General features: G+C 49.9%; 2 protein-coding genes across 2 annotated transcripts; both read left to right on the top strand.

The window, feature by feature from the left end:
- The first annotated feature begins 4,142 nt into the window (after window positions 1–4,142).
- On the top strand, window positions 4,143–4,982 carry LOC100841330 (late embryogenesis abundant protein B19.3). The gene is made up of 2 exons (XM_010233212.2): window positions 4,143–4,340; window positions 4,454–4,982. Exons 1-2 carry the CDS (start codon window positions 4,226–4,228, stop codon window positions 4,675–4,677), a joined length of 339 nt encoding a protein of 112 aa, XP_010231514.1. The 5' UTR covers window positions 4,143–4,225; the 3' UTR covers window positions 4,678–4,982.
- A 9,920-nt stretch (window positions 4,983–14,902) lies between these two features.
- LOC104582704 (em protein H5) lies at window positions 14,903–15,746 on the top strand. The gene is made up of 2 exons (XM_010233211.2): window positions 14,903–15,097; window positions 15,185–15,746. The coding sequence occupies exons 1-2, from the start codon at window positions 14,983–14,985 to the stop codon at window positions 15,346–15,348; spliced, it is 279 nt and encodes a 92-aa protein (XP_010231513.1). The 5' UTR covers window positions 14,903–14,982; the 3' UTR covers window positions 15,349–15,746.
- The last annotated feature ends 10,090 nt before the right edge of the window (window positions 15,747–25,836 follow it).

The raw sequence follows: 25,836 nt of genomic DNA, 5'->3' as shown, positions 1-25,836 counted from the left end.
GGGTAGAAGTAATGGCGGAAGAGCGCTACCGACGGCATCACCCATACGAACGCTTCGCAGAGGAATTGGAAGGTGGCGAGGAGGAAGAGCGACATGGGGTGAAGCTGCGCCACCCGCAGCTTGTACGACTCCATCAGCGCGTGGAGAAATAGCGAGAACGGCAGCACCAGCCCGGTGAGGAGGAAGCGCCCGAACACCCATAAGTCGTTTTCCTGGTGGTCGGCGCCCACGAGGAAGATCAGGGTCTCCCCGTGTTCGTTGAACCGGGAGGCGACGGCGTGCCGGATCTTGTCCAGCGCCTCGCCGTTGTAGCCGGGCCGGTAGAAGGCGAGCATGGCCCTCATCGCCAGCTTCTTCTGATCCTTGTCGGCGGCAGCCTTGGCGGCCCCCTCGCTCTTGCTGGTAGCCGCTTTCTTCGGGACCTGCACCTCTTTTCCCTTCCTGGTGGTGGGGGGCGCCACGGGGAATGGGGGCGGAAGCTAGCAGGAACTCTTGGGCGCAAGCTGCGAAGGAGGTTGAAGACGAAGGCTGTGGGGAGCAAAGTGTTTTCCCCTTGCAACGGCAGTAAAAACTTTATAGCACCCGGCCGTTTGGTAACGGCCGGCTCCGCACCCTACGGGCGCGCCGGGATAATTACCAATCAAGGAAATAATGTAGAGAGCAGCCTTAACTTCTTGTTTAAGGGGGGAGATTACGGCGGAAATCACGCACCCACTGCTCCGTCCGTAACGGCATGATACGTGGGGCAGCGAAGAGACGCGGGCCCGAGACGGGTCGGGACCCACGTGTCGGTAGGGGCGTAGCCCGGCAACCGGCCAGGGGAATAACTCGTCCGGGAACAGGTGTTGCCGGCCCACGCCTGGGGGCTACTGTCGCACCAGTGGCACCCGAGGTACCACCGCTGCGTGACGCGTGGATCACACCACTGAGTTCCCGAGAGGACCTCATCCCGGGCGGCAGCTAACAGGCTGCCCGGCAAGCTACCAGCCCGGAAGGGCTAGGGGGCCTTCAGGAAATGTTCCCGCTTGGGCACCTCCCGGGAAGCCACTTGCCGGGAAGGGGGGTCCCCGGGCGTCGGTTCCTGCCATAAGGACGGGGCCAAGCAAGCAGAGCAACAGCGCCACATGGGGCGCGTGCCAGGCGCCCAGTGCGCAGTCTCACCAGGGCGAGGAGTGAGGCGCACGGCGCATTAAATGAGAGTTACCGGTCTAGTCAGGTAAACAGTGGCTGTCCAATCCTACTTGTAGGGCTCTAGACCCGTATCAGCGGAGTTGGCGTTCATGCACGCCCTCCAGCGCACCGAAGGGGAGTTGTCATATCTCCCTGCTCGCCACTTGATATGCATGCATTGTGGCACCTGTGGTATCCCCTTGGCTATAAAAGGAGGACCCCCGCCAACGGTCAAAAGGTTGGATCAGCCCGCAGTTAGCCTCTAGCATTAGCCGAGAATATTAAGGAGTACTTACCAAAGGGAGAGAGTACCCGGAAACCCACCCGGCAACCTGTAAACACTTGGTTTTGCGATAATACAAGCTCAGACAAGCAGGACGTAGGGTTTTACACCTCCGGGTGGCCCGAACCTGGGTAAAAATGTGCGTGCATGTGTTCCTAGCTTGCATGCACTCTGGGTGCACCTCTTTGCAGGTCACGTATGCCATCGGCCACACCGGAGATCGCCGGAGCGATCCCCGACGCCCCTGCCGAACCTAAAAGGGGGTGTGCCAGCACGCCCCCGGTATCGGAACCCCGTGCAACGACATCAGATGAAGTCGGTTCCTTATGCTTCAGTTGTCGGAAGCATCATGTATGCACAGGTATGTACACGCCCTGACTTATCATTTGTAACCGGGATGCTTGGCAGATACCAATCAAATCAAGGACCAGAACACTGGAAGGCCGCAAAGAAAGTCTTGCGTTATATGTAAGGTACTAAAGATTACATGCGAACATATCAGAAGTCTGATAACCTGGAAGTTATTGGTTATTCAGACGCCGATTTTGCCGGGTGTGTGGATAGTAAGAAATCCACGTCAGGTTATATATTCACACTCGCCGGGGGAGCCATATCGTGGAAAAGCTACAAATAAACGTTGACTGCTTCAACTACGATGCAAGCAAAATTTGTGGCATGTTATGAGGCCACTAGGCAGGCTGTATGGCTAAAGAATTTTATTCCCGGACTTAAAATGGTTGACGGCATTTCGAAACCACTAGTATTATACTGCGATAATGAACCAGTAGTTTTCTATACAAGTAACAACAAGTCAAGTGTTGCTGCCAAGCACATTGACATCAAGTATCATGTTGTGAAAGATAGAATTCAGGATCAAACTATTAACGTCAAGCATATAAGTACGACGCATATGCTTGCAGATCCGCTAACTAAAGGCTTACCACCCAGTATTTTTCATGAGCATGTTGCCGGCATGGGACTACTGGAGGCCTAGTGATCCTGGAATTTTGGGGACCGCTAAAAGGAACCAGTCCATATAAGAAAAATGTTATATTTTTGAAATAGGCTGATACACTATAGGTATTGAGTTTCAAAGACATTTCATCCGTCGCTGTAACACCTTAGTTTGGTATATTATTTCTGCGGAAAAGGACAGATGTGTTGGTTGATCTGTTTTAAAAGGTAACAAATGCCTGAAATCACGTCTTTAATTAAAGGGTTGTGTTTTGGGAAACTAATCCACCTCCTTAATCAAAGGACTGTGTTTTAGGAATTAATCCATTAACTAACATTAATGGTTAATTCCACTAATCGCGCCCTGATCGGGGGCACTTACCAACTAATTGTTTCGGCCCCTCGTCGCGCAGCGCTATATAAATAGGGAGGCCGGCTGTCTCACGAGACTACGTTCACGTGAGAACTTGCCAACCGCCGACATACCTCTAACGACCCAACCGATTTAGGGGAGCGCTGAAGCGTGCGGGAAGGTCGCCACCGACGACGACAACTCCGATACTCGGCCAGTGCCGGTACCGGCCAGAAGGACACCGCTACCTCCGACCTACGGCAACTACGGCGATGGCTTCTTCGTCCACCGGACGTACGGTTAAATCTCTTTAATCTCCTTTTGATAGTAGTCTAATGTTTAATGTTTGACCAGTATGTATATTGATTTTTAATCTAAAGAATGATTATTAGATTCCTAACAGAAGTCACATCCGCGATGGGGAACGGGGCCGGCTGCCTGCTGTTCTTCTGGTCCGTGCCTTCGTCTGGCCTCTTGCAATGCCGCACAGGCAACTTGTAGATCGGCTGTCTGCACCTGCTGTTCCCAGGCAGCTCCATGACTCCACGACACTAGGACACGGCTCCGTCATTTATCAGGCCTGCTATCTATGCTCCATACTCATCGAGTGCTCAAAGCAATAGCCAGGCAAAGACTAGGACCGAAGCATCCATAAGTTCGTGGAGGTCGGAATGTGAATTCCGCAAGAGAATTTTGACAAGCAACAAACCCTGCTCATGATTCTGCAACTTCGGACTTCGATCTAATCTTTCTTATATTGTTGAGACCAGATAAAAATCAAGTGCCAAACCACCGATCAGGTCAATACTCTTATAATCCTTAGACATAATTTCATCAAAACAATTAAATCTAGGCCTGACTGATTAATCGGTTTTGCATCTACATTCTACCCCTCCGTTTCTAAATAGTTTTTGTGGTTTTAGTGCAAAACTGTGGAAGCGGGAAGTACTTAGCTAAATAAAATCAGTTTGCAGTTATATTAGTTAGTTACGTGAAATTTCTCAAATTTTAGAGCTCATTTTAAAAATTGCACCGGGGCCTCAAATTGATGGAGACGGCCTGAACGAAAGTGCAGGAGAACGTACGCAGTGGAGTGGGCTGGTCCCGGCAGCTTCGTCGGATAACCATGCATGCGCCGAGCGCCGTAGTACATCCGTGGGCGCACACACATGCATGCCGGCGCATGCCCACGCACGCCCGCACGTGTCGTCTCTCCAGTGCCTTGCCTGACGCGTGTCGATACACAATGAACACCGAGCGGCGAGGCGTGCTTCCGCGCCGTGGCACACGCGCCAGCTCCTGGCCGGCCCGGCGACGCACCTCCTCGACGGTTAATATAAAGGCAGCACTGGCTAAGCTAGCTCCTCCATCATCAGCACCAATTAGCAGCCGCGTAGAGTAGGTACACAAGAGCAGTCACACGCACGCACCAACGTCCATTTCGGCTTAATCGTTTCAGGTAAGTGATGGCGTCCGCTCAGGAGAGGTCGGAGCTGGACCGCAAGGCTCGCGAGGGTGAGACGGTCGTCCCCGGCGGCACCGGCGGGAAGACCCTCGAGGCGCAGGAGCACCTCGCCCAAGGTACTAGCATATGCATTCTGTCTTTCTTTCTTTCGTGATCTCCTTAAACTAGATATTGTAGGAGTACGTACTAATTAACTTCTCTGCTGCTGCTGCTGCTGATGTGTACACAGGGCGCAGCCGCGGTGGGCAGACTAGGAAAGAGCAGATTGGGGAAGAAGGATACAGCGAGATGGGGCACAAGGGCGGGGAGACCCGGAAGGAGCAGATGGGGTCGGAGGGGTATCGCGAGATGGGCCGCAAGGGCGGGCTGAGCACCATGGAGGAATCCGGCGGCGAGCGTGTCGCTAGGGAGGGTATCGAGATCGACGAGTCCAAGTTCAGGACCAAGTCCTGAATCCCAGTGCTACTTACGGTTAGGGCCGTCGATCAGCCCGTGTACGTAGGTTGCCTGCCTTAGTTTCAAGGTTACGAATAATGTAGTGTAGGTCAGGTCTGGCTTGACGTATGCAAGCACAAACGCATGTAGGCGATCATATATATGTACGGTGTGATCATTGCGTGATTTAGGTGTGAGGTGTCCTTTCTTAGTGCAAGTGTCGATGTGTGCCTCGTCTGAGTCAAATCAGCTAGCTGTAGCTAGTATGTACGGAGTATCTCGTATGTATATGGCCTTGTCCAAAAGCGTCGTTCTAGTTTGTATCCTCGATGCTCGTTGTTCACCAATGTAACGTTGTGCCGATCTAGAAGTTTGATCTGCGTGCTCTGCGTGATTTGCATTGTTCAAGCAAGATACCTCAAGCAACAGGAATATTTGTGATCGCTACAAGTCTGCAACATACGATGGATGCATTCACGTATGATCCGAAACACAGCGTTTAAGTACGGACCAGATTTTAGGTTGATTTTTTACAAGGGAAAACAGTGGATATAATTACAAATATATTATATATGAAAAGAAAATATTTACAATGTCAATAATGAAAAATTATATATGAAAAGAAAATATTCACAATGTCAATAATGAAAAATTATCGAGCCATCGTTGAAATGTCATCTAAATCTACCAATCCAATCTTTGATATGCCGCCACCGATATGAAGATGCAGTCATTCCTGGTCCTTCAAATGCTCTGACAAACCAGGAGCTGCATTCCTGGTCCTCCAAATGCTCCCACAAACCAGGATAATAATTCATTCCTGGTCCTCCAAATGCTCCAACAAACCAGGGTAACGATTTTCATATGGAATGGGACATCCAGATGCCTCTTGAGCCCCATGATGTTACGATGCACATTGTGTTGTGGAGCCCCATGATGTTACGATGCACATTGTGTTGTGGAGTGAATGCAGGACATATGTATATCAACGCGATGGAGAACTGGCAATGGAAGAAGAGGTGATCCCCGTTTTCCAGATGCACGCCATTGCAGAGAACACAAGAGTAATCACATGCCCCTGGTGTTGAGCCTATCAATGATCATAAGCCATAAAAAGAATTTATGCTTAATTTGACAACAAGAATTTCAGATCCACGTTAGAGTAGCAGGAATGTCAATGTGATCAATGAGTCTGTCATAGGCTTTGGCAGTGGAGAAGCCAATAGCAACCCCTCTGAGTGCCCAGCCGTCCTGCTGCTGGGATACTGGAATCTGATCAATAAGGTCAGTAAGTTGGTTGAACTGATCAAATGCAACATCTGACATTGGAAGTGCAAACAGTCCAATCATGTCCTGAGAGATAAGGATGTCATGCAAGGACATGTCTTGATCCTGGGCAAATGAGAACAGCTGAGGCCATCTCTCTCATAGGATGTTATCGGACCATCTATCTTTCCAGAGACTGACATATTTGCCAGAGAAGACAGTACATGAGGCCAAGTTCTTATAGGAGTCCAAGATTTTCAGGATATCTCTCCACCAAAAGGAGGCATTGGGGGATTGGGTCATAGGGTTGCCATGAGAATAATGCAGCTCCCAAACAAGGTGAACCCAAGGCAAGTCAATATGGTTAAGGAATTTGTGGGCATTCTTCATAAGAAGAGCTTTATTTTGAGTCATCAAGTTCTTGACACCAAGGCCACCTTCCTTCTTAGGCCTGCATGCCAGTTCTCATGCAGCTAATGGGGGGGTTTCTTGGTAAGGTCTTGCCTACGCCAAAGGCAGTGTCTTCTATATTTATCAATCTGTGAGATCACTCCAACAGGAAGAAGAAAAGTGCTCGTAAAGTAGGATGGGAGGGCAGATAAAACAGAGTTAACTAGTTGCAGTCTTCCACCATATGAATAGATGAAAAGCAAGTGAGCCTCTTCTCAATTCTTCAGATTAGTGGAAGAAATTCCACAATTTTAGGCTTGGTATTACCCGTTGGAAGACCAAGATATGTAAAAGGAAGTGCCCTAATTTGACAACCAAATATAGCAGCAAGCTCCACAGCCCTGTCAGTCTGAAGGTTGATGGGAATAAGAGTAGATTTCTGAAAGTTGACTCTTAGGCCAGTAGAGGCATGGAATTGAAACAGGATGTCTTGCAGCAGAAGCAGTTGTGAGGTGTCAGCCTGCATGATGATGAGGGTGTCATCAGCATACTGAATAACAGGGAAATCAGGACATTCAGTAGTGGGAATAGACTTGGCAATCTGACCATGTAGCATGGCATAGTTCAGAATGGTTTGCAGAGATCAGCAACTAACACAAAAAGGAGTGGTGAAAGTGGATCTCCTTGTCTTACACCTCTTTTACAGTGGATCATCTTCCCAGGAATACCATTGAGGAGAACTTGTGAACTACCTGAATCCAGAATACACTTGATCCAACTACACCATTTACTTCCAAAACCCTTAGCCTGAAGGATTTGCAAAATGGCAGCATGCTACACTTTATCAAAGGCATTTTCAAAGTCCAACTTTAGGATGATAATTTCCTCACCAGTTTTATGACATGCATGGATGCATTCAAATTCCCATGCAAGGCAATCTTGGATAGTTCTGCACTTGATAAAGCCATATTGATTCTGATGAATGAGTTGCATGATGCAGTCCTGAAGCCTATTAGCAAGGAGTTTAGTCAGAAGCTTAAGTGTGCAGTTAAGCAGGGAGATTGGCCTGAACTCATTCATACTCATGGCATTGTTATTTTTGGGGATGAGAGAAATGAAGCAGGTGTTAATACTTCCAAAGTAAGCTCCCCCCCTGTGAAACTGGTGACATAGGTCATAGAAAACATCTTTAATTATGGGCCAACATCTCTTCATGAATTCATTACTGAATCCATCTGGACCAGGAGATTTATTATTTGAGAGGTTCTGAACTACCTGACCAATTTCGTCATGTGAAAAGTGTGCTTCAAGCAAGCTGAGGTCTTGGGCATTCTGCAAAAGTTCATCGAGAGGGAACATCATATGCTAACCATCCGATTTACCCAGTTTGTCCCTAAAAGCATGCCAGAACAGTGAGGCCTTGCCATCATGTTCATATTCCAATGAATCATCATCACGTTTGATCACTGAAATTTTGTTCATACGGTTCTGAATAGTGGCCAAGGAGTGGAAGAACTTAGAGTTTTCATCTCCAGTAGGATTTATCTGTGTCCAGGCATTTCTGAAGATGATTCTTACAATCATTCCTAAGCTTGGCTTCTCTGTCAGTGAGTTGCCTGACTTCCTCAATATGGTCGAACAGAAGAATGCGTTCATTGAGCTCATCAATCTAGGTGTCAAGATCAGATTTGATTTTGGTCCAATTCTTCATGATCTTTTTGAGTTCTTTCAGTTTAGAAGCAATTCTTTTGTCAGCTGCAGTGATAAAAGAAGGTTTGTTCCACACATCAGCAACAAGCTGAAGAAACCAGGAATATTCATCCAATGGTTTTCAAATATGAAGATCTGAGATTTGGGTGAGTTGGTACCAATTTTAACAACATATGGGACATGATCAGATGTTGTTTTAGCAAGTGAGAAAGCCTCAGTCATAGGATATCTAACTATCCATCTCATGGTGGTAAAACACCAATCAAGTTTCTCAAACAGAGAATTGTCTTGCAAGTTGCTCCCGGTGAATTTTCTCCCTTTTATGGGTATTTCCACCCATCCAAGCCAATTTATACATCCATTAAACAACAACATGTCATTAATGCCTCCACCAGGCTTATTCCTATCATCTGGTGATCTAATATAGTTAAAATCCCCAACAATGAGCCCCTCAACATGATCAGGGATAGTATTATTCTGGAGCCAGTGAGCAAACTGCACCTTTCTTTCATCAGGGCAAGGGCCATATATATTAGTGAGGGTTCAAGTTTTATTGGAAGTGGTACATTTAAATTCCACAGATAAAGAGAAATCTGTAACATCTACCGACGTGCGAGATAATTTAGTACCATTCCAAATGGTAAGGAGACCACCAGACCTACCACTGGATGGTAGCTAGGCAAATTTGTTAAACCTTTTAGGACAGAAGTTACAGATAAAGTGATTATCCACAATTCTTCTATTAGTTTCCTACAGACAAATGATGGAACATCCACTTTCCTCAATCTTCTTCTGGACTTGTACCCATTTGTCCTGCCCATTAAGTCCCCTAATGTTCCAAGTGAGAATTTTTCAGTCCTGTGTACTCATAAAGAAACAGATGGGGACGATGCATATTGCACCCAAAATATAGCAGACTGAGGTTCAGCTGCTTTAGTGAATAAAAACCACCACAGAGGTCTACTGATGTACCAAGTAGCATAGTAGGATTGCTTACAGGTAAAAGCATAATGCAAACAAAAGCTATTATTAAAAAAAAGGAAACCATAAACACAGGTTCCAGCACCTCACTTCTTTTTGACATGACTCACTTCCTCTGCTTCTTCTTCTTGGGGGCAGCTTTATCATTGGGCAATGCTGGGTTATTGGGGATGGATTCATCAGTGTGTGAATTCTCTTCAGTCACCAGACCAAATCTCTCACTAAGGCTTCTGACAATTTTCTTGGACACTTTGGGTGGGATGGCAAAGCATGCTAAGCAATCTCTATCAATGCAGCTTTTGTGCTTAAATCCAGCCTGCTTTTTGCTGAGCCTAGGGCTCCTTCTCACTTCTGTGACCACAGTGGGTGGCTTTCTAGCTTTCCTGACCCTAAGAGTAGAAGTGGATGCATGTGGTTTATCAGAGAGAGCCAAGTGCTTGTATGCCTGTGCAGTGGTGAAACCCTAGCAATTAGCAGTCACTCTGTCCTAAAGCTTACAGGAAATAGGTGTGTTAGCCGGGCATCTCTCAGGAATAGAAAAAGATCTAAAGCATTCTTGTCCAGCTAAAAATGCCTGCCACATATTAGATCGAAGAACTTTCCTGGCCCACTCAAATTCCTCAAGTGACATCAACATGGCTGTAAAGAAGTTAATCCATGGCCCTGGAATGGTAACTGATTAATCATCAGGCTGCTCCTTGTAATAGTGCTTCTTCCAGATCTCAATACCTTCACCTGAAATATGGAGCTTTTCCATTTGTGGATAGGTCAGGTGGGGGGCCTGGAGACATGTGAACACATCAGGAGAGTGGGAGAATTCAGGGATTTCCACCCTTCCCACAGTCATGTTCTGATCAACCTGGTGATTATGCAGGTTAACACTGGTGGAGCCTTCGGAACTGTTAGCAGGGGCATTGAGACTCAGAGAAAGTGTGACTTCACTGTCATCATTCAGGTCATCAAGATCAGCCAACATCTGTGCATTATTAGCTTGCATATGATCATCATCAGCAGCAACATCAAAGATATGAATCTGAGGAGCTGGTGTAATAGCTTGTTCCACCATCTGAGCATTGTCAGCTTGCATAAGATCATTGTCATCAGCAAACATATCAATGTTATGCCCCTGCATAAGCACATTATGCAAATTTGGGGGGAGCTGGAGGTGCCAGTCAGCATTGAACTCAGGTAATTAGGCTGCTGAGGCTGTTCATGCCACTCCAAAGTAGGTAATGGGTGTGGGGTAGCACCATTAGGAGGTGGTAAATCCTCATCCTATGGCTGCCCACCAAGTAGTCTCTGACTAAGTATAAAGACAGGGACAGTCCAAGATTCTCCTTGCATGTCATCCCCATCAGTGACCACAATGCTAAATGGGATGTGACTGAGGTCAGCAACCATAACTTTAATAATCACTCTAGCTAATGTGCTAGCAACCTTGTCCTAGTGAACTAATCTCCCCCAATCAGCAACTGCATAACTGATGTTCTCGTATGTCCAATTATTAAAAGGAAAAGCAAGCAGCATGAACCAAGCTTCCTGATTAAAGTTAAATGCTCTACAATTGATTCCTTTGTTATGCTCACAGAAGCTAATCAAGTGGTTATTATGCTGATGTGGACTGTGGAGGATTAACCAGTCCCTAATGCTAGCTGACATCAGTCTGACATAGGCATCACCAAGTGGGCATTTTTCAATAGCATCTGCATGAACTCCCAGGTGGTCGAGAAGAGCATTGATGATACCTTCGATGTTCAGGAAGGGCTCGTCCAGTGGGAGGGGTGGCTCGATGGTCGCAATGGCGATGTCTTCATTCTTGGCCACCGTGCGACTAGAGAGGTGAAACCTGCACTATTGAGGATGGCCCGGGACTTCGATAACATCATAGAGCCCGGGAATGAAGCGTGCGGGGTTGACGGGGAAGTTCGCCATGGCCGGTGAAGCGCGAGCTTCGCCGGAGTCGCCGGTGGTCACGGAGGGAGGGGGTTTCGGTGATTTGACGGGAGGGGAGCTGGGTTTATTCCCATTAATAAAAGCAGAGTAAGCTGCAAAGGTGGTAAAAACCGGAGCTGCATTCGCTCGGTGCTCTCCAGTCGTCGATCTGAACCACGTAGCAACAGATCCATCCGGCCAGTCAGAAATAGCAGGTGCCGGCAATTTAGACCGAATGGAAAACCCAGTAACATGTGCGCTATCAGTGCAATTGCAACTCTCATCTATGACACGTCAACGGCAATACCTATAAAATGTGCCCAGGTCAGAGACAATACCGGCAGTGAATGGCGTGCCTGCACTCCTTGAAAGTGTGTCCAGAAAGCAAACATCTCGTGCAATTGGGCCTCGGCCCATCAGTGGCCCACTGCGGTGATTCCGCCCCCAAGGAGTAACCCGGCTCATCAATGTGCACAGTATTGGGCCGAAAGTTTGGGGCAGTAATATTCGGCTCATTACTAACCACGCCATTACTCAGACGACCATTGGAGATGTCGGCGTTCGTCTCCGGTGCCGGCAGGAAAGTGATCCGCTGGAAAAACTGAATTCTGACCCTTCGAGGGTGTGGAGCACAGGAAACGGAGCCTTCCAAAAACTGTGGAGCATGGGACAGTGTCTTGAATCCCTTGCTTAGCACGCCATCTTCTCAGGTAGTCTTGCTTGGAGGCCTCGATGGCAGCAGGTGAATAACCACAATCTGTCAAATCCTGCTCTTTGGTGGCAGACCAAGGTGACATCGGAGGTGAATCAAGTCGCTGAAAAACAGATTTTCTGCCAATCGGCACCTGGTTCGCACCCGTGAGCACATTTGTACCAATGATCTTGGCAGCAGGCTTAGGAGTAGTTCAAGAGTTCCTCTCTTTAGTCCAAGATTCCTCTCTTCCAAGCTCCAGTCCTCGAATTCCTTCACATAATTGGGTCCACCGAAGCCCCAAAGATGAAAGAAGACCACAAATGCCGAGCAGGTGAAGGAGAGAAGCTTGGCGATGTGGAAGCCAATAAATCTACTGGTGACCGAGAATCGGAAGGTGCGATCACGAAGATGGATCGCTCTAATATCCTCAGGAACGCCACCCAAGCAGGCATTAAGGAGGTTGGCCACAGAGATATCGGTAAGCCGATACTTGCATCGACCAAAGGATGCAACCATGAAGAAGTCAGGTAGCCGGAACAGTAATGGGCATGCGCCACCGGCGCCAAAGTTCTTGGCGCGGTTGAATACCCGAGATCCTATCAAGATGGTCAGGATCCATACCTTGAGCAGAGTGGGGGTCATCAGACCTGTGATGACCCGTGGCGGCCGGCGAGCTTGGCTTGCGTTCCATGGTGGAGAGGTCCAGTGTCTCCATGGGGCGCGTCCTATCCGATCCATTCGGTGCCCCTGGCGTGTGAGGCGCCGGAGGGCACCGTTCCATGGTGGAAAGGTCAAGGATCGCCGCCATGTAGGCGGGCAGCAAGGTGCCACCGGGGGCGATGAGGCCGCCATAGCCTCCCCGCTCCCAAGCTCTAGGTGGTTTCGCCGCAAGAAATGTTTTGCAGTATTTTAGGTTGATCAAATTTTCATGTAGATTTCTGGAACACATGAGTTTAGATGGACCAAGGCTCAAATAAAAGAGATCTGATCCTCAGGATACCCTTTGTCCCTCATTGGTTCAAACAAATGAACTAATTTCTTAAAAAGTTGTATCATTAAAACATTAGTTCTTCATTTGGTTGAACTAAGGAGCATCAAAGGGTACCATGAGGGTCAAAAAGTTACCGTTCTAGTAATGACAGAAGAGTTCTCCAATCTTTTTGGTTGGAACCTTTGTGAACAATAAATGAAAAACATTCTTATATTTTTAGTTTGTGTAAATTTTACGGTCTTGTTTTTCTTGGTTATCTATTTCTCATATGTAGTTCTATCGATTTTGAGTGATTTTTGTTACTCCCTCCGACTCACTGTTTGTCGAAATACGTGTATCTAGAGTTTTTAAACATAGATACATCCATTTTAGACAAATTTGAGACAAATAATATGAACAAGTAGTATGAATTCGAGGAAGTATTTCTCTTCGGCAGTTAGATACTTAGATTTGTATCTTTATTCCGTATCTTGAGTGATTTTTATGTCACTTTTCTTTGCAAATTTTGGTTTGTTGTTCGCAAGTTTTTGGTCGTTGGTATTTTGGAGTTCATGTTTGAGGTTAGAATGTTCCTTCACTGCCAGCTCGTGCCTCTTTCTTTAATAGAATAAAAAAAATTGTTGAAGACATCGACAAGGACTTGGCAAGAATAAAAAAAAGAAATGGATAGTCGTTCTATAGTAAATATTGTTGAAGGCATTGACAAGGACTTGGTAATCTATTTCGATCTGGACACTCCCAGACAATTACCGCATCTAACCCTACAGAATATCACTAAGAGCGTCATCTTACTTCATAATTCCCAGACAATTACCGTATCCAACCCTAGAGATTATAATAGGAGCGTCATCTTATTTCATAACAAGCCGTAACATTGTGCACATTGCCCATCCACCTGTCCTTATGTCATCGTGTGTTTCACTGAAAGCCCATCGACATATTCAGTTTAAGAGCAAGAATAATAATAAGAATAATCGTATTGCCAACAGAAGCCTACATGTAAACCATGTGATTTCTAGTCAGTTTAATACTCCCTCCGTACCATATTAAGTGACGAAATATTACATGTAGTTAGACATTTTTTTGATAGATACATCCATATTTAGACAAAGTTGAGTCAGTTAACATGGAACAGAGGAAGTAGCTAACATGTACCGTAGTTAGATATAAACATGAGTCATATCTCACGCATGGAGTTTCTAGAAGCTCTCATTGTAGCTAGCCGTTAATTTACGACCATTTTCTCTTTTTCTAACTCCCAACTAAGCAAAACTATAATATTTATACCCGTCGAAGGTCTTCTCTTGGTCACTTTTTTTTCACCATGCAAAGTAGGACGGTCTATAAGATATTTACATTGTCTAACGATAGGCCAAGTATAAAGAAAGCCTAAAAATGTTGTTTTACAAATACTGCAGGGCACAAAGTAATAAAAGGATCAGATTTGTTGAGACCCTACGCACTAGAAACCAGAGCTCAAGTTAAAGTCGTTATCGCCATAAAGCACATAACAGATGAATGCCCTGAAAGTACTACTTTTTTTCATTCCATAATTTCACACCAGGCCAAATACTGCTCACACCTATCAACTCTTAAATAAATATGAATGGTCACCATTCAAAAAAAGAATGACTCGACACTAAAAAGGAAAACTGCATTTATTTAAGTGCATAAATATATATGAGATGTATTATGAAACGAAAGATGTAAACTCTCAGAAATAATATGGTCAATAAAACGTGGCACGTGATATAAGCCGACATTAAATATGAATGATCACCATTGGCACCGATATTGAAAGGATTGAAAAGGATTTGGAGAAAGATTGAGCTAAGACGAACTAAAATTTCACTCGTCCCCATCGTAACTGAATTAGCCCTAAAGAGAATCCTGGAATAATATAGCTACGGCTAGCGCCCGTTCCTGGTCTCCGACCGGCCGCCGATCTAAAACGGTCAGGTGTGGAAAGAGCGGTGACTCAATCCCCGGCCGATCTAGTACGTGCCAACGGAACGACAGCGCAGGACAAACACAGGTGTCGCAGCTCAATCACCGGCCGCGCGCTTCCTCGGATAGATGGCCATGCCCTGCGCGCGTTTGCCCATGCACGGTCACACGTGTCGCTCCTCCTCCAGACCCTCGCCCGAAACGTGTCCGCACACGCGGACACCATCCGGCGCGTTGGCGCACACGCGCCGGCTCCTGGCCCCGTGACGCACTTCCTGATCGGGTATATAAAGGCGGCACTTGCTAGCAACTCCGTCACCATTCACCAGCATCAGAATCACGCAAAGAAACACAAACACACGCTAGTTTCCAAGTTCAGGTTGAAGTAGTAGCCGGCCAAGTAGCGCTAGCGATGGCGTCCGCTCAGGAGAGGTCGGAGCTGGACCGCAAGGCCCGCGAGGGTGAGACCGTCGTCCCCGGAGGCACCGGCGGCCACAACCTCGAGGCGCAGGAGCACCTCGCCGAAGGTACGTACTTGTATTATACGCAGTACTATACGCAAACCCCGGAGATCGATTGTGTAATGTGTACTGTCGATGTGCATATGTACGCAGGGCGCAGCCGCGGCGGGCAGACGCGCAAGGAGCAGTTGGGCGAGGAAGGGTACCGCGAGATGGGGCGCAAGGGAGGGCTGAGCACCATGGAGGAGTCCGGCGGGGAGCGCGCCGCTAGGGAGGGCATTGAGATCGACGAGTCCAAGTTCAAGACCAAGTCCTAGATCAGCATATCTGTGCCTCCGTCAGCTATATCCTATATGGCAGCAAGTCTGTGTTAGCTTACCTTTAGAAGTGTCCACGAACTGAATAATGTAGTTCCACGTACCTTGGTGCACGCATGTAGGCGATCATATCTTGGTATGATCATGCGTTGTGCTTGCTCTAGCTTTAGGTACTGATGGTCGGTCAGTCAGGGTGTCCCGTGTAAAAAGTAGTGCACGTCCCTCCCTAGCCAGCCGCTGTAGCAATGCTGTGATAGCTGGTCGGTCGCGCATGGGTTCAGTCAGTACGTAGTTGGTCTGCAGCTTGTGCTGTGTTCATGTGTCCCAGTGTCGTCGTTCCTGTCTCCTGTTGCATGTTTCAGTGATGTAGGTCGTTGTTGCTAATATCACAAGCTTGCCCTGTGTGCTTACCTGGTTTGGAGTTTTCCTTGTTCTACCTAGCTCGCCGCTCCTATCTATGTAAGTACGTGATGAAATGCCTAAGCAGAGGTCTCAAGATAAGATTAGCAAAGATGACCTACGAAATAACTTGCGATGCACGCGCTCTGGCCTCGAGAGAGCGCTCGGTACGCAGAGATAGAATTAGAAACCCACGTTCACTCGGTGCCCTTTATTACGCGCGGAACGGAAAGAGAAATACCGAGCATAGGCAAGGTACTGTTTTGAGAGAAGTCCTCGTCAGCAAAGATGGGTCTTCTCCGCAGGAAGATGCGTCCCCCTCTTCCAAGATTTTACTGGAGGAGGGACCTGCTTGTACTGGCATTTAAAATGGATACATCAACTGAACACCTTAAACAAACCGCTCGGACATGTAACAGGCACTGCGAGTATAAACTAAAATTCTGTTTTCGCAGAACTAAATCAGAATCGGAAAGAAGCAGGCTTGTTCCTCGAAAGCGAGCAAGCTTCAAGCAGTGGGTACAAAGCGCGGGTTTGGCCCTCGTTTCAAATCCTGGATTTGTGGCTTGCTCTCGACGGCCACCACCCGCGTGCTGCTGAATGGGATCCCTGGTGAAACCATTCTCCACCGTTGTGGGCTTCGTCAAGGGGACTGCTGAATGGGATCCCTGGTGAAACCATTCTCCCACAACGTGAAACCATTCTCCACCGTTGTGGGCTTCGTCAAGGGGACCCCATATTCCTTCCTGGTGATGGACATCCTACATGATCTCCTTTGAGGCGGCGGCAAGGCATGGGTTCCTTTCCTGGTTCCTTTCCTGCCTCGCGGAGCGTGGTTTCGGTCGTCATCGTACATCCATCTTTGCGGATGATGTGGTTATCTTCTTTGCGACCGACGCGGAAGGACCTTTTGGCTTGCTCGACCATCATTAGCAACTTTGGGGTGGCCTCCGGGTTGCGCACCAATTTCGCTAAGTGCTCGGCTCACCTCATTCGTTGCTCTCCGGAGCAGCAGGCCCTTGTTGGTTCCTTGCTTCATTGCGAGGTGGGTGGATTCCCTTGTACTTACCTGGGGCTGCCCCTGGGCATCCGGAGTCACCGCCACCTAGTTGAGCTCGGTGGTTGACAAGGTGGGCAACCAGGTGGCTTCGTGGAAAGCCCCGCTCCTGTCCAAAGGAGGGCGGTTGGTGCTCGTGAAGTCGACTCTTGCTGCCATGCCAGTCTATTCGATGATGTGGCTTGATATTCCGGCGAAGATTCTCAAGGGAGTGGAGAAGATCTGCCGCGGCTTATTGTGGAAAGGGCGTAAGGAGGCTAATGGTGGCAGCTGCCTGGTGGCGTGGGACATGGTGTGCCGGCCGAAAGAGTTGGGGGGGCTGGGCGTCCCCAATCTTGGTCTCCTCAACACGGCACTCCATGCTAGGTGCCTGTGGCTCGAGCGTGTGGATGACTCGAAACCTTGGAAGGAGTTTGCCGTCCAAACCACTCCTGAGGTGAGAGATCTCTTCAAGGCTGCTACTTCGTCGAGGATTGGCGACGGCGCCAAGACCCTCTTCGGACGGACAGATGGCTTGAGGGCTGTAGAATTCGGGAGGAGTACCCTTCTCTTGTGGAGGCTGTTCGTCCTCGGGTCGTCAACAAAAGGTCGGTTCGTGAGGGGATGCAGGGTGCCTGGCTCTCTGATGTGGGGCCCGACCTGTGTGAGGTGGCTCTCGCTGAGTTCCTTGCCCTGTGGACGAGGATCCAGCGCTTCCAGCTGGTGGACGATCGGGAGAATGCCCTACTGTGGAACTGGTCCGTGGATTGCGTCTATTCGACACGTTCGGTCTACAGACATCAGTTTGCTGGCTTGACGTCTGACCCTTTGGCGGCCCAGGTCTGGAAGACCAGGGCACTAGGCAAGTGTCAATTCTTCGCTTGGTTGGCCGCGAAGGATTGCTGTTGGACGGCAGATCGGCTACAGAGGAGGGGGCTCCCTCACCCTTCTCAGTGTCTGCTTTGTTCTCAGGAGTCGGAGACCCTGTCACACCTCCTACTGGGTTGTGTCGGGCGAGACAGGTTTGGGAGGTGGTCCTTGTGGCGTCAGATTGTCAAGACTGGAGGCCTAGCATAGACTCCAGCATCCAAGAGTGGTGGGCCGGCATCACGGGGCCTCGTGCGGTGATCAAGAGCTATCGGACGGCGGTCACTCTTGTGCTTTGGGCCATTTGGCGTCACAGGAATGATGTGGTCTTCAACGGAGCCACTCCTTCGGTTCAACGTGTTCTTCTTTTTGTGCGTGAGGAAGTGGCAAGGTGGGAGAGTGCGGGCTGTTTAGGAGCGGGCTGTCGCTCGCGGCCGCCTTGGCGAGTGGGTTGCTTGACACTACTTAGTTCTTTTCGTGTTTTGGCCACTTGGTGGCGTTGTAACCGCTTTGCGGTGTTGTAACTGGCCTTCTGGCTTCTCCTTCTTAATCTGATGATGTACCGGCTGGGTTGCATTCTTGAAAGAAAAAAAAGCAGTGGGCAAGCTCTGTTCGGAAAAACCTGCAAGAGCAGGGCATGTAGGTAGGGCTTTGGGTAATAATATTTGGATCCCTTTCTCTAGAGTTGAGTGCAAAGAGTTGGGTAGAAATAGATCTTTATTTTCGTTCCATGAAGAGATGGCAAAAAAGAAGGCACTAGAGGGAGGACCCTGGATGTTTGAGAAAGATCACTTTGTCCAATAAGCTTACTACGTTCCGATGGGTGTGATGAGCAGAGAAACAGCAGAACTGTTAGGAGAACAAATTGGAGAATTCTTAGACGTAGACTTGGATGATAATGGGGATGCAATGGGGGAGTTTATGCGAATCAAGGTGTGGATGGATATAACTGTCCCAATAATGAGACTCGCTACTTTATTCATGGACGAGGAGGAAGAGGAACATGATCTGGTAAATGAAAGGATGATAAGAAATGAAGACGACGACGAGGAAAAAAGAAAGAAAAAGAAGGAAAAAGTTGTCACTTTTAAATATGAATATTTGCCAGATTTTTGCTACAAGTGTGGAATTATTGGACATAAAGAAAAGCTTTGCCCAACAATAACTAGGAGAGAGGGTGCTAGACAGTTTGGTCCATGCTTAAGAGCTGTTATTTACAAGGGTAGTTCAAGCGGAGAAAAAAAGTAGTGTTGGAAATATGCCCTAGAGGCAATAACAAAATAATAAATATGTTATTATCACATTTACTTGTTCTTGATAAATGTTTATTATCCATGCTATAATTGTATTAACAGGAAACTAAATACATGTGTGGATAAATAAACAAATATTGTGTCCCTTATACGTCTCTACTAGATTAGCTCGGTGATTAAAAGATGGTTAAGGTTTCCTAACCATAGACATGTGTTGTCATTTAATAACGAGGTCATATCATTAGGAGAATGATGTGATGGACAGACCCAAACATAAGCATAGCTTTTGATCGTGTCACTTAAGTTTTAATTGCTATTGCTTACATAATGTCAAGTATCATTTCCTTGGACCATGAGATCATGCTATTCCCTGGTACCGGAAGAATACTTTGTGGACATCAACCATCATCTCGTAACTGGGTGATCATAAAGGTGTTCTTCAGGTATCTCGGAAGGTGCTTGTTGGGTTGTATATATCAAGACTAGGATTTGTCACTCCATGTGACGGAGAGATATCTCTGGGTCCTCTCGGTAATATAACATCCTAATGAGCTTACAACCATGTGACTAATGTGTTTAGTCATGGGGGTATTATATTGCGGAACGAGTAACGAGAACTTGCTGGTAACGAGATTGAACTAGGTATTGTGAGATCGACGATCAAATCTCGGACAAGTAATATATTGCGAGACAAAAAGAATTGGATACAGGATTAATTGAATCCTCGACATCGTGGTTCAACCGATGAGATCTTCGTGAAATATGTGGGAGCCATTATGGACATCCAGGTCCTGCTGTTGATTATTGATCAGAGAGGTGTCTCGGTCATGTCCACATGTTCTCGAACCCAAAGGGTAACAAACTTAACGCTGAATGTCGCTAGGGTTCGATGAGATAAATAGATATGGTAAGACCGAAGTTTTGTTCGGAGTCTCGGATGGGATCTTTGACATCACGGGGAGTCACGGGAATGTCCCGATGATCTTTAGAAGGCATCAGAAGGTTCTAGAAACGTTCTAGAAGGTTCCAAAAGTTCTCAGAATATTTCTAAGAATTTAATTGAGTTTCTACGGTATTTAATTAGAGAAATCTAATTGATTATCCTCTAGGCCCATTAGTGGAAAGGGGACAGTGAGAGGCACTCCACCACATGGTGGGCTGAACGGGAGGAGTCTCGGGACTCCTTTTTCTCTCCCCTGGCCGGCCCTGTAAGAAGGAAAGGAAAGGAAAGGAAAGGGAAAATGGAATTAGGAAAGTGATCCCTATGTGATCAAATTCCTATTTCTTGAGACGCAAGAAAGGAAATATGAGATTGTATCCTTTACCTGCCTTGCCATCGGCCTCCTCCCCTATATAAGGAGGGGAGGGGCTGTCCCTTGGCCCCTTCTCCTCTCCCCGACCTCCTTCTTTCACGCGCACGGTGAAGTCCTGCCTGTGGAGAACTCCACCATAGCCTACATCACGTCATCGTGCTTCCGGGATCTCATCAACCTCTCCTCCTCGCTTCCTAGATCAAGAAGGAGGAGACGATATCAAGCCGTACGTGTGGATACCAAGGAGGTGCCGTCGGTTAGGCATTGAGATTGATCTCATCGATAGTACGATTACACCAACAACGATCTCGTGATCGTAACGCGTTGTGATCTTCAAGGGTATGAAGCTCACAATTCCCTCTCTTTACTTACATCTATTAGATATGATCTTGGGTTTCTTCCGCACTTCTCGTAGGAAAAGTTTTGTTTTCCATCCATCGAACCCATCAAGTAGAGGGTCCAATGATAATGGAGACTTTTGGAGAAATAACATTGTAGGAACAGGTAATAAGCAGGGGAGCGATGGCCCATCTTGGAGGAACACTTTGCTGACCAGAAGTGACGAAGGAATTATCAAAAAAAAGGGAGAAGATAGAGAAGCTGCAAGCCCCTTTAACGTAAATCAGGGAGAACAAACAAGGTTAGTTGAAGGCAAAAAAATTAATGATTGAGGACAAGCAGGTGACTACTAATATAAAGGGCAAAGAATCAAAAATTGGTGATCAAGTCAAGCTAGATATCTCTAGTAGTCCTGAAGCAATGGTGGAGGGAAATGAAGCAAGTAAACAGAGACAAGATGAAATCGTGAACAAGCATAATGAATGTTGGCGGGTAAAGCCCGAACAGTGAATTTGTGGCACCCTAGTTTGGACGCTTGGCTCAACAAGATGTGCTCACGGGAAAGACGGCCTACTCCGAAGCCACCGTCATCCTCGAGTCACTTTCTCTGTCCGCTTCGCCTACTCCTTCGTGTGCATGATGGCGTGCGGTGGTCCTTGTCGGCAGATGCTTCGAACCGTGAACTCATGATGCCCTAGTTCGAGCTCTTGGTTCAACTAGAAGTGCATGTGCGAGTGTTGTACTCGCCAAAGCCGACCTCTTCCATCATGTCGTCTACTCTGACAACCTTTCTTGTGGCGACACGACTTCGAGAGTCAGGATGCCTACACGATTTGAGAGTCTTCTTCACTCGACGACTTCGAGAATCAAAGTATGTTGACCTGGGATGGCAAGGGAACAGGGAAATAGTTCTCTCAAGCAAATGCCACCACCTCAAATGAGGGGGTGGGGTGATGTGGGTCGGGGTGGCCCGATCTTTCGCTGAGATTGGTAACTCTCGATTTGGGTAGGAGATGATGTTGACAATCCGACTACGGCCTAGGAGGCAGCGCCTTAGCAATCGATACACCAACTCCAGAGGGTTATTGATCGCGCAGGGGCACGATCAACCTGACCATGAAGGTCTTTGTTCCTGCAAGCAATCAAAGAACAAGCAAGAACAAGATAAACAGCGGATGCAATCTAAAATTGCGAATATACTATATCAAACCAATGTCTCAACGAGACGATAAGTTGGAGTCTTGACGACGGCAAAACAGGTGGTCTAACCGACACACGTGATTACACGAAAGTAGCAAAGATGGCTAAACTTTATCTAATCAAAACCCAAGTCTCCATAGGGGGGGCTCATGGGGTATATAAAGGAGGAGGGAGAGATATTTTCGTCCACCTTGAGTAAGGAGGCCGAAATCCAGTCTATCTCTAACTTTCCTAACAAATTACAACTCTTTAGGAAACAGACAAATAGATCCGTCAGCTTATTTTGTCCGCCACGGTCAGCACGTGTCGAATCTCCTTGTGGGGACAGATCCGTTGGAAAGGTATTAAAATTACATTTCCAACAAGTACTTGTTTGCTTGATTTGGACTCCATCTGCACCCTGGGTGATAAAAACAAATTCGGGTCTCCTGAGAGCTCGGACCCGAATCTGTCGCACCAGTGGCACCCGGGGTACCACCGTTGCGCGACGCGTGGGCCCCGTCTCCGAGTTCCCGAGAGGATCTCATCCCAGGCAGCTGCCACGAGCAGCCCGGCAAGCTACCAGCCCGGAAGGGCTACCGGGGCTTCGGGGAATATTCCCGCCTGGACACCTCCTGGGAAGCTGCTTCCCGGGAGGAGGAGTTCCCGGGCACAGGCTCCCGCCACAAGGGTGGGGCCCAGCGGACAGAGCAACAGCGCCACACGGGCACGTGGCGGGCGTCGGATGCGCAGTCTCACCAGGGCGAGGAGTGAAGCGCACGGCGCATTAAATGAGCCGACAGGAGGGGTGTTACCTGTCCAAATCAGGTGAACATTGGCTGTCCAGTCCTACCTTTAGGGTTTTAGACCCCTAGCAGCGGAGGTGGCGTCCATGCATGCCACCAGCTCACCGAGGGGGAGTTGTATGTATCCTTGATCGACACTTGTAATGCATGCATCTGGGGTACATTACTTTGCAAGTTACGTAGTCCATCGGCCACGCCGGCAATCGCCGGAGCGATCCCCGACGCACCTGCCGAACCTAAAAGGGGTTGTGCTAGCACGCCCCCGGTGTCGGAGCCCTGTGCGACGACATCTGGCGCGCCAAGTAGGGGGCGCGAGAGGAGAGCTCGCCGGTGACCGCCGGCACCAGTGTTTACGACAATGTCGGCTTCGTCTTCTTCGCCGACGGGACCGGCCACCATGCCCCCCAAGCGGGCTGGTGACCCTCGGATAGACTCGCGTGAGGCCCCAGCAGCACACACGCGGTCGCATGACGTGCGACCCACATCGGGGGTTCAGGAGAACCCAGAGCCCTCGAGAGTGCAGCAATCACAGCTGCCTCCCCCACCTCCTCGGCCGTCTGCAGACAATCGGCTGAGGGGACCGGCGGCCCCCAGTGCCGGGGCCAGCCGCACGAGCGGGCATGGTGCCGCCCGCACTGGCCAGCGAGTCGAGCCGCGGGCAGAGGATACGCAGTGACGGCGGCACCATGAGCATACCGTGTCGCGAGCGACGGTCGGGGGCTCACGCCCCACGCACCCGGAGGCATCCAGAGCCAGAGCGGACAGAAGCCGCTCGGGAAATCGGCTGCCTCCTGCATGAACCCCGGCAGAAGCCATCATCGCTGCGCGCATCATGGTGCGGTATGAACCGCAGCAAGGAACGCTAGCGCACGAGACGTGGGGCGAGGAGTTGAACGCGCTCCTCGCTCTGGCCGCCCAGCAGCCTCAAGGCGAGGGCGCCCCCGTAGGCTTCGGCCACGGGCAGAATCCGGGGCGCGGAGACGCGCCCCGCACCTCGCGACAGGGGGAGAACCCTCCTCTGCAGGGAGGCCAGGGAAACGGGGGCCCGGAGGGGTCCTCGGACTTGTCACCCACCGTCACGTGGGGTGAATCGCCCGGCATCTTGAATGCCCGCCAGCAAGAGGATCTGCGCCCGCGCTTAAAGCGTCCGCGCAGGCGCGAGGTGGAGCGCCCGCGCCCGCAGGAGCAGGAAGACGCTCCCATGGGCCTCGAGGACGGCTGCACCGCGTTCACGCGCGAGCTGCGGCGGGTGACATGGCCCTGCAAGTTCCGAGCGCTAGCGCTCGGTACGTACGAAGGGACCGTAAATCCCAAGGATTTCCTCCCGACCTACACGTTGGGGATGCATGCCATCGGCGTCGATGACAAGGTCAGAGCCAACTGGTTCCCAATGGTCCTGAAGGGATCAGCGAGAACCTGGCTGCTCCACCTGCCCGCCGGGTCCATCGCCACTTGGGCGGACCTGCGCGAGCAGTTTATGAGCGCGTTCTAGGGCGGCTACAAGCGCCCGGGAACCATGGCGGAACTGCACACCATCGTGCAAAAGCCGAGAGAGACGTTGCGGAGTTTCGTCAACCGCTTCCCCAATCTCTCCTATTCTATCCCGGAGGCGGAGGCGGCTGCCATCGTCAACACCTTCGCCATCAACGTCCGCGACCCCAAGATGCGCGAGAAGCTGAGCACGCATCGGATCCGGATGACGCAGGATCTATACGCTCAGGCGCACAAGTGCGCCATGGCCGAGGAAGGGCGCCTAGCGCCCGAGCTGGCGTCCAAGGCTGCCGTGAGCCCAGGCGAGGGTTCGCAGAAGAAGGGTTCCCGCAAACGCAGCGGGAAGCAGGTTCTCGCTGCGGACTTAAGGGCTCCTGCCGCGAGGCCTGCGAAGAAGGCCTCGCCGGGTGGTGGGTCTGGCGGCAAGCAGGGGGACGCGCCCCGCTGCCCCATCCACAGCAACTCCACCCACGACGCGCAGGACTGCCGCATCCTGCAGGGGATCAAGCAGCGACGCAAGCAGCGCCATGAGGAGCGCCGCGCTGCTGGCGCCTGCTTCAACTGCGGTGACATCGGGCATCTCTCCCGAGATTGCCCGAACGACCCTAGAGCGGAGCAGAGGCCTGCCGGCGCCGGCGCCGGCAGGTACGAACCCCAAGGGGGAAACGGCCAGCCTCGCGCCGGCCGGCAGCGCCCTCCCCGGGGACGCGACAGGGCTCGCGCTGATCCTCAGCGCGAGTCCGACTGCACTGGTGGTGACGAGCCGGGCTTTCAGGAGCCTCACGGCGTCGCCTGCATCCATGGGGGAGCCTATGCTCTCTCATACCATACCGCGGTGAAGCGTCTCACCCGTGACGTGTGCGCGCTGTTGCCGGACGCAGAGCCGCAACAGCCGTTGAGGTGGTCGCATATGCCGATCAACTTCAGCGCTGACGATCACCCAGCGTGGCAGCTGGGTTCAGGGGTAGTACCCTTCATCGTCTCACCGATCATCAGCAATATGACAGTGAGCAAGGTACTGGGGGACAACGGAGCGGGGCTTAACCTCCTGTCCGCCAGGCTGGTGGAGAAACTCCAATTGCCGGTGGAGCAGCTGAAGCCCACCGACCCGTTCTGGGGGGTGAACCCCGGGATCGTGCGCCCGCTAGGGCGCATCACGTTGCCGGTCACCTTCGAGTCCCGGGAAGCGTTCAGGACCGAACACATAGTGTTCGACGTGGCACACACCCCGTTGCCCTACAACGGAATCCTTGGTCGGCCGGCGCTGATCAAGTTCATGGCAGCTACACATTGCGCTTATGGCGTGATGAAGATGCCGTCCGTATATGGAGTTCTCTCCATCAGGTGCGACCTCAGGGACGTGGCCTGGTGCGTCGGCGAGGTCATCAGGGCCGCCGCTGCGGCTGACGCCGGGGACGAAGACGCTGCCGGAGACGACAGCTCGCCGTGTGATGCCCCGGCAACGAAGAAGGCCCGCGCTACCCCACAAGAGCTTGTCGGGGGAAGCGCAGGCTCGAGCTCATGCCCCGGCAAGGGACGAAAGCTCCGGGAGGAGGCCGCCAAGGTGAAGAAGCTGCCCCTCCAAGCCGGCAACAAGGAACGCACCGTCACCGTCGGTGCGAACCTTACTGCCGAATATGAAAGCGCCCTCATCACTTTCCTCCGGGATAACACCGACGAGTTCGCTTGGGAACCGTCGGATCTTCCCGGAGTCCCCTGGGAGGTGATTGAGCATCGGCTCGTGGTGCGCCTGGACGCGCGCCCCGTCAAGCAGAAGATTCGGCGGCAAGCACAAGAGCGTAAAG

Source organism: Brachypodium distachyon, chromosome 2 (genome assembly GCF_000005505.3).
Source record: "Brachypodium distachyon strain Bd21 chromosome 2, Brachypodium_distachyon_v3.0, whole genome shotgun sequence".
Taxonomy (NCBI): domain Eukaryota; kingdom Viridiplantae; phylum Streptophyta; class Magnoliopsida; order Poales; family Poaceae; genus Brachypodium; species Brachypodium distachyon.
Note: the sequence above shows the minus strand (reverse complement) of the source record. Positions and strands in the feature narration are given on the sequence as shown.